General features: G+C 44.8%; 1 protein-coding gene across 6 annotated transcripts in view; it reads left to right on the top strand.

Annotated features, from left to right (window-relative positions):
• nav3 (neuron navigator 3) overlaps positions 1-9,628 on the top strand; it is a 199,867-nt gene that overhangs the window by 123,031 nt on the left and 67,208 nt on the right. For all 6 annotated transcript variants that reach the window (XM_080757629.1, XM_080757631.1, XM_080757628.1 and 3 more), the window contains one exon: positions 5,691-5,799. In XM_080757629.1, coding sequence (XP_080613755.1) covers positions 5,691-5,799 — 109 coding nt within the window. The remainder of the gene's footprint in view (positions 1-5,690; positions 5,800-9,628) is intronic.

Here is a 9,628-nt window from a genome sequence, read left to right as displayed (position 1 = left end):
TTTTGAATCCCAGTTAGTGATGTTGCCTCTTCTGTCTCCTCTTCTGTCTGAATGCACTCTCCCACCAGCTAAGCCAAGACAACATGCGATTATATCATCGCTCTGAAACAAGACTCTGGCTACAAACATGCCTGTCTCTTTTCCATTAGAATGAATCTGCAAAATGATAATGCTAATGGTTTGGGTAATGTGCTGGAAAATTGCTAAGGTGTTGTGTTTTTATTTCCCGGTGTGGGGTGGAGGACTTGTGTGGCAATGTTTTATGAAATATGACTTAGCTTTATATAGTGGGATAATATTTGCAGCCTCTTGTTGTTGCCTGTTGTATATACAGTATTATACACAGAACACTGCTGGGTTGTGGCTCTGTGTACAGTAGGTGACTGAGCGCTTTGCTCCGTTAACTCAGTCTACAGTCTCAATTTCAGCATTTACACACACATGAATGCACACATAGTCACATTCAACATGCACGCACGCACGCACACGTCGCCAAAGAGAAAGCAGCTCAGGCCATTATCTTCAAATTCCAAACCTCTCTTGCTTTCCATCTAAGATGGAGCCTGCAAGTCATGTCTGCACATGTCAATTTATAATTGGATCCTGATTGCGTGTTTACAGACGTGGACGTGGTGAGCAGAGGGCAGCAAAAAGGTAGAAAAAAAGGGAAAATAAATAATAGAAGGTAAAATGTGATTTGTGTGAGAACAAATATGCTCACTCATATACAGGGTTAATGTCTGATCTGTGCTTTATCTCATGCTATATTTTATACATCTGACATGCCAGCTCTGAGAGAGGTTTTGGGGTGTGACAGCATCAACACAATGTGTGAAGGGTACAGTAGCGTCAAAAATGGCCAAATCACATGCAGAAAATGCATCATTTATATGGTGGTGTCCCAGGGAAAGGGAGACCTTTTTAATCCCACGGGAGAAAATGGTTTGTGTGTGTGCGTGTGCGTGTGCGTGCGTGCGCTGCGTTCACACATTCAAGACACCTGTCTTGTGTTTGTCTTGTGTCTGTGTTTAATGGCCGCTCCAATGCATTTCCAGTGGAAGCCCATATGGTTTGACCAAACATTTTGTTTGATGGGGGGGAGGGGGGGCAGAACACATCCATCAAAGCTGTGTTCAGACACAAGTCAGGTGTCAGACACAAGGCAAGTATCTTGAATGCAGCTCAGTAAGGGGCATATGTCGACCCCGCCCGCTCACCTTCGCCCCACCCCCTCCTGGTGCTGTGGCCATCTTGGGAACTAAACACAATATAAACAGTGGGAGAGGGGTGGGGCCGAGACTTACTCCTCTATGGGACATAAGGCTTCAATGAGTGCTCTCCATTTCATCCGATCCCTGGCAGAATGGCGTGCCTCTCCCAAGGACGGGTTCATCTGTTCCAGCTCCTGCGTCACAGTTCCGCGCCAGGTGGTTTTGGGCCTCCCAGGTTTTCTCTGTCCTGGTGGTGTCCATCTTAAGGCCACCTTTGTGATGTGGTCCTGTTTCGCCATCTCAGGCGTCGATGTGTAATCTCCTTGGTGATGCTCCGGCTCCCTGTTTGTTTATACAGTTCATTATTAGAGATTTTATCTCGCCAAAAGATCTGGCATATTGTCCGGAGGCATCGGTTGTGGAACACTTGTTGGGGAAAAGGCACCCTGAGCCTTTCCCAGTCGTGCCTTCATGTCCTCGGATGCCCCGCTGTCCTTACCGAGGAGGCTGCCCAGATAGGTGAAGTCTTCCACAAGCTCAAGTGGTTCCTCATCAATAATGATGGGTTGTGTGGGGGTGGAGTTGACACATGGAGTTGTTGTTACTGAGTCCGACTTGTCTGGCAAAAGTGTTAAGCCTGTCAGTTTTAGCCTGCATGTTGTCGTGGTTGGTTGATAGGAGAGCAACATCGTCAATAAGGGCCGAGAAAGTCCCTTATTATCTTGTTTGAACAAGATAATATCTCGTTTGAACAGGATCATTTATTTTCCTTTCCGTGGCCACTCCAGGGCTTTGTAGTAAATAGACGATCAGTTTTTTTCTATTTTTTAAAATTTACAAAGATAATATTTAAACTTGCACCCTATTGGTCAAATGTATAGTGTAATGGTTTTGGCATGTTTATCATCACTACGTAGCTACTAGCTGTCAGGTAGCTGATAACACTGAAAATCATGCCTGAAGGCGTAGCAGCATCTTTGTAAAAGTATACCACTATTAACACACAACATTATCCCCTCATTGTACGAGATGTGATGGCTCCTTCATCCTTGTCTGTCACGGAGACGGTTTCCCTTTGAAAGCACCTTAAAACCAGAGACAGGCGTGACCGTGGCATCCATTCCGTGTCTCATGCCACGTGTTAATTACCCATTCAATAATGTCTGCCCGCAGATACAGGCTTACATGACAAGGCGCACTGAGGGGCTTAATTTGAGCAGACAGGCAGATGTGCTGGTCTGTACCCAGTCAGTGCCCACAGCACTGTAGCCCTCCCATTCTATAGCAGAATAATGCCAATTACCTCAGTCGAACTACAGCAGCACTTCAGCTGAAAATAAATCCCATGTGAAGTACATGGATAGCCATGCTCTTCAACGCTGCAGTAGGAGAAAGATCCTGTGTTCTGTCACACACCTTGGCAGATATAGGGAAAGTAGCTCTGACATCGTTTGCTTTTTTTCAGTCGTTCTTTGATTTTTCAAAAATAGCAGACCTACAAGCTCGTAGCGTGCCACTCGGTGGCGCGCTATGAGCTTGTAGATCTCCTATTTTTCAATAGCTTAAGCATAGCATAATGCTGACACCAAAAGGGGTTCCCGCCCCAAAATGGGTTAACTGATGGAATGTGCAGTGTCACTGCAGCGTTTTCCGGGTTCGCCTAAAGATGAAAATTTCAATACTGCAAACAAAAGAAAATTCCCCTCCATATTTCCCCAGTTGAAAACACAGTTTGTGGCGTCGTACGTGGGGCAGTCTGTACGAATGACAGGTTGATTTATTGGAAGTGGTTGGAGCCGTCAGCAGTGCATCATGGGATGCCTGTTGCGTCATGTCAACGTGTCGTCTCACGTCGCAGACATCACCACCTTACTGGTGATGCAGACATCATCACCTTACTGGTGATGCAGACATCATCACCTTACTGGTGATGCAGACATCATCACCTTACTGGTGATGCAGACATCATCACCTTACTGGTGATGCAGACATCATCACCTTACTGGTGATGCAGACATCATCACCTTACTGGTGATGCAGACATCATCACCTTACTGGTGATGCAGACATCACCACCTTACTGGTGATGCAGACATCATCACCGTACTGGTGATGCAGACATCATCACCTTACTGGTGATGCAGACATCACCACCTTACTGGTGATGCAGACATCATCACCGTACTGGTGATGCAGACATCATCACCTTACTGGTGATGCAGACATCACCACCTTACTGGTGATGCAGACATCATCACCTTACTGGTGATGCAGACATCATCACCTTACTGGTGATGCAGACATCATCACCTTACTGGTGATGCAGACATCATCACCTTACTGGTGATGCAGACATCATCACCTTACTGGTGATGCAGACATCATCACCTTACTGGTGATGCAGACATCATCACCTTACTGGTGATGCAGACATCATCACCTTACTGGTGATGCAGACATCATCACCTTACTGGTGATGCAGACATCATCACCTTACTGGTGATGCAGACATCATCACCTTACTGGTGATGCAGACATCATCACCGTACTGGTGATGCATACATCACCGTACTGGTGATGCAGACATCATCGTACTGGTGATGCATACATCACCGTACTGGTGATGCAGACATCATCACCTTACTGGTGATGCAGACATCATCACCTTACTGGTGATGCAGACATCATCACCTTACTGGTGATGCAGACATCATCACTGTACTGGTGATGCATACATCACCGTACTGGTGATGCAGACATCATCGTACTGGTGATGCATACATCACCGTACTGGTGATGCATACATAACCGTACTGGTGATGCCGACATCATCACCGTACTGGTGATGCATACATCACCGTACTGGTGATGCATACATCACCGTACTGGTGATGCATACATCACCGTACTGGTGATGCATACATCACTGTACTGGTGATGCATACATCACCGTACTGGTGATGCATACATAACCGTACTGGTGATGCATACATCACCGTACTGGTGATGCATACATCACCGTACTGGTGATGCATACATCACCGTACTGGTGATGCCGACATCATCACCGTACTGGTGATGCATACATCACCGTACTGGTGATGCATACATCACCGTACTGGTGATGCATACATCACTGTACTGGTGATGCATACATCACCGTACTGGTGATGCATACATCACCGTACTGGTGATGCATACATCACTGTACTGGTGATGTATACATCACCGTACTGGTGATGTATACATCACCTTACTGGTGATGCAGACATCATCACCTTACTGGTGATGCAGACATCATCACCTGGTGATGCAGACATCATCACCTTACTGGTGATGCAGACATCATCACCTTACTGGTGATGCAGACATCATCACCTTACTGGTGATGCAGACATCATCACTGTACTGGTGATGCATACATCACCGTACTGGTGATGCAGACATCATCGTACTGGTGCATACATCACCGTACTGGTGATGCATACATAACCGTACTGGTGATGCCGACATCATCACCGTACTGGTGATGCATACATCACCGTACTGGTGATGCATACATCACCGTACTGGTGATGCATACATCACTGTACTGGTGATGCATACATCACCGTACTGGTGATGCATACATAACCGTACTGGTGATGCATACATCACCGTACTGGTGATGCATACATCACCGTACTGGTGATGCATACATCACCGTACTGGTGATGCCGACATCATCACCGTACTGGTGATGCATACATCACCGTACTGGTGATGCATACATCACTGTACTGGTGATGCATACATCACCGTACTGGTGATGCATACATCACCGTACTGGTGATGTATACATCACTGTACTGGTGATGCAGACATCATCACCGTACTGGTGATGCATACATCACCGTACTGGTGATGCAGACATCACCGTACTGGTGATGTATACATCACCGTACTGGTGATGCATACATCACTGTACTGGTGATGCATACATCACCGTACTGGTGATGCATACATCACCGTACTGGTGATGCCGACATCGGCCACTCTCATCACCTTAAAAACCTTTGGAGCCCCAATCCCCCGCTGGCGGGGGCAAACGGCTGTCCACCTCATGAACAGCTCTCAGCGGGTAAATGGGGCTGGTCAAGGTCTCAGGTTCCAACTCCGATATTTTAGATTTTCCCTCCCGGACCCCCGTGGCGTTTAAGAGGTTAGCCTTATTTGTACTCTGTTGCATGCATGTATGTATTGCTCACTGAAATTCTATAATCTACAAGCTAACTTGTAGAGCTTGTAACATGTAGATCTGCAATCTTCTGACGCCGGCTTGCAACTATTAGTACAAATCACTGAAATCGGGCATTATTATTCTTTGGTTGTTAGGAGGATATGTGTGCTTGGTGTCCCGTGTTTGTGTTGGTCTGTTTCTGAATGTCAAAGTGCATTATAAATTACGTGTCTCTGCATGTCTTCATTTTGTCTGTCCAGGAGAGGACCCCGAGGCGAGACGAATGCGGACGGTGAAAAACATCGCAGACCTTCGGCAGAACCTGGAGGAGACCATGTCCAGTCTCCGAGGAACACAGATCACTCACAGGTACAGTAGGCTCATTGCTGGGACGGTCCAGACAGATACTGTATACTGTATAGCTGCTTGAATTTCAGCCTTGAAATATGAGCGATATCAGGGACGTGCACACATAGACATCAAAGGGGGCTTCAGCCCCTGCCCTTTTACCCGTCTGTAAAACAACTGCCCTTTTACCAGTCTGTAAAACAACTGCCCTTTCCAGACCAAGAATGCAGCGTTTACTACATGGTGAAATAAATGCAAATGCCACGCCTTGCCTTCCATGCCATACTGGAAGGCAGCATTCAGGATAATTGCTTTTTTTCCTGAAGTCTCCTGAACTTGAACACAGTATTTTGCGTTGAACACATTTGTTTAGAAATCCATGTCGTTACACCTGCATCTCCACTAGCTAAAGAGTGCTGGGTTGCGCCCCGAACAGAGCTGATCTACAAGCTCTCAACGTGTCGCAGCGGAGAAAATATCTCTGGAAATATCGTTGGAAATATATTTTGTTTATACGTATATCTCTCATACGCACATTATTTCTTGTTAATTTTGAAAAAAGAGCTATCACCCCTTGCCTCTTGTGTCTCCTGTGATCACATTATATTAGACATAAAAGTGGGACAGTTATACTTTATAATAGTGATTTAATAGTAGACATAAAAACAACAAAAACTAACATAGATCGGTATCAGTATCGGCTAAATTGTTATTTATAACGATTGCATCCCTTTGTTGTTTGACTGCATCCCTAGTTGTAACTGTAGACTAGAGGGCTTAAGTGCTTAAAACTGTTCTGCATTTCAATACATAACTTAGTTTTAACGTTTTAATGGTTGCATCAGTTTGTTAAATCCAAAGGGGATCCATAAAATATGCCATTCTATGCTCTGTATATTTCCAGTATTTAATAATCTGCTCTCTGTATTCAGGAGGATTTGTAGACATCACCTTAAAACACTGTCATAATAGCTGTGAGCCATTGCTAACATTACAGTGTCTGTGGCTCTCGGTGCTGCAGTCAGAATGATATCCATTGGTCTCTGCCAAAGCTCTGGGCAATGTTTCTCAGCTCTTCTTCCATTTCAACCCTCCAGTCTATTATTTTGCGTGTTTTGCCCCATTTACAAGGGGTGGTTGGTGGCTGGGCTGTTGACAGCCATGACAAATGGTGGCCTCTGTGCGTGCGTGTGTGTGCGTGCGTGCGTGCGTATAAGTGGCTGTGTGTATTCTTTCCCCTTCAGAGGAATCTCACCCAAACACAATCAATAACATGCCCATTGTCTTTCCACCACACTGAATCCAATGGGACCCACAGGGGTTATTAGTCTGTGAACACCAGACTCATTCACATACATTAGACTAGAAGTATAGTTCTCAAACATTTTCACGTCAAGGACCACCCAAATTCACATGTATTTGGCCACGGACCCCCATTCGAAAAGGTTTAGCGTTATAGGGACCCCGATAAGAGAAGATTTGTGTCATTAAAAATGTAAATATGAAAACATTTTCAAGAATTTTCTTTTCACATAATGCAGACAGACACCGCCATGAGCTCTTGCACGTTTTATATTCTGCACGTCTGTGTGTGAGTATAGCCTTGAGTAATGCATACCAATTCCACCCGCAACAAAAGCAGAGCCAAACCATCCCGATCTCTTTCATGGATAAGAAATGGCCATAAGTCGGTGAAGGTTCGTCCACCTTGGTAGTAATTAATTACCTTTACGCTTGGGCAGACATGATTGTCATCGTATTCACTCTGATTTATAAATCAGACTGGTTTTACATTGTGTCTCGCACTGGAAATAGCCGATCTACAAGCTCAGAATGTGTCACACAGCAGCGCCACGTGTTGTGAGCTTGTAGATCGACTATTCACAGCTTGTAGATAGACGGTTCACATTCTCTCTGTCCAAACCCATCACCCATTCTCTCAGAGATTACACTGCAAAATCCTCAGGTAACTCAGAGAGTGTACGAATGTAGGCCTAACCAAATGGACCCAAATTATTACATTTGTATACTCTTGAGTTATGTTTAAGGCCCATTTACAGTAACAGTTAAATTAACACTGAATATTTGACTGTGTACCTGCTATAGAGCATCGCCGTCCCGCCCCCTTTCATGACGACGCCAGGCCCAGGAAATAATTCCCAATGCATTTTTCCCATAGACATTTCAAAACGTATTTATTTAAAGACCTTATAAGTGTCGTACGAAGCCAACTTGTGACAAATCATGACAACAAACACAATATTTTGGACCAAACAAATAATTACAAAGAAGAAAAACAACAACAAAAGTGTTGTAACCTGCCGTTTTCTTCTTCTTTCTAATTATTTGTTCGGCCCGAAAAATTGTGTTTGTTGTCATGAGTTGGCTTTCTTCGAGGCTTAAAAGGTCTTTAACCCATTTAAAAAAATGTGGCGCAAATCTTTGAATATATATATTCTTTCAAAGTGAATGTTTTTAACTAGGGTCTAAATGGGTTAAATAAATACTTTTTGAAATGTCTATGAGGAAAATGAACGGAGAATCATTTCCTGGGCCCTGGTAGGGGGCGGGACTGCAACGCTCTATAGAGGGTACGCACGTGACATCATCATCATCCTCGGAAGTTATGTGCGAACGCCCACTGAGTGGCAAAACACTACTTTCTGGCCTTGTCAGCCCATACATCCAAACAGAAAAGTCCTATTTGATTGCATTAAATTACTTTAAACAACATTAAATTCACATTGCCACTCACTTTGCAACTCGATTTGCCACTCGATCTGCTATTCACTTTTTACATGCGCATACCCGCCTCAATTCACACAAACCCACATCGGTATGGACGGAAATACTCCACCATAATTCCTTGATATTCTCGACACTGTGAATATTGCACATTTCCTCAGAGAAATGTTGTCGGCAAGCAAGCGAAGGGAGTAATTTCATCTAAAGCCTTTGAGGCTGTGAAAGAAACCACATGTGCCTCACACATGTACACACGCACGCATGGCGCACGCACGCACGGCTCATGCACACACGCCACACACACACACACAAAACACACACACACACACACACACACACACACACACACACACGATCATCAGGTTATCAAAACGCCACAGAAGTCGATCCTTTATTATTGCGGTGACTTTGATAGTGTGTCAGATGTCCATCTTGGCCGTTCCCAATAGAATCCTCCTCATCTCTCACACATCCTGCAGACAGATAATCTGTATTGATCAGAGACCACGTTTGATTCCCGTCTGTCTCTTCCCCCCCCAGACCACGAAAAATATTATTGATTGACATTTCAAGGGAAAATAACTTTCCCGAAGGAAAAAAACGTTATCCCTCAAGGGCAAGATAGGCCCGGGCGGGCGGGCGGGCGGTCGGGGCAAATAAAGATGGAAAAGTCTTACCACTCTCTTGCTGTTATTGTCTGGCTCCTTGATTTACACTTCACTGTGTGCTGAAAATTCCCTTCATCCATACTTTTTACAGTCTATGTTTTGAACGTTTCAGCACAAAAAAGGAAGTTTGGTCCCCAGGACCCAAACTTAAAAATAGTGATATTTAGTCGTCGCAACCCATAAAAAGTGAATACAGCTTTGTGACCTGAGCTGCATGCCATCAACTATCTCTGCACTGTGATCAGTAAAGGAATCAGTTCAGGGAGGGTCGTGCATGCACGCACACACACGTACACGCACGCACAGACACACAGACACACAGAAAAAGATAATGTTCAAACAGACTGTCTGTCTGTGGGGTGTTGTGGTTCCCTGGCCTGAACTATACTTGTGGTAAATGACTGATCTGACAACAGCAGTAAAGTAACTAATAGCGC

This window comes from Protomyctophum bolini (genome assembly GCF_963924005.1).
Source record: "Protomyctophum bolini genome assembly, chromosome: 23".
Classification (NCBI taxonomy): Eukaryota; Metazoa; Chordata; class Actinopteri; order Myctophiformes; family Myctophidae; genus Protomyctophum; species Protomyctophum bolini.
This window is presented reverse-complemented; position numbering and strand designations above follow the sequence as displayed.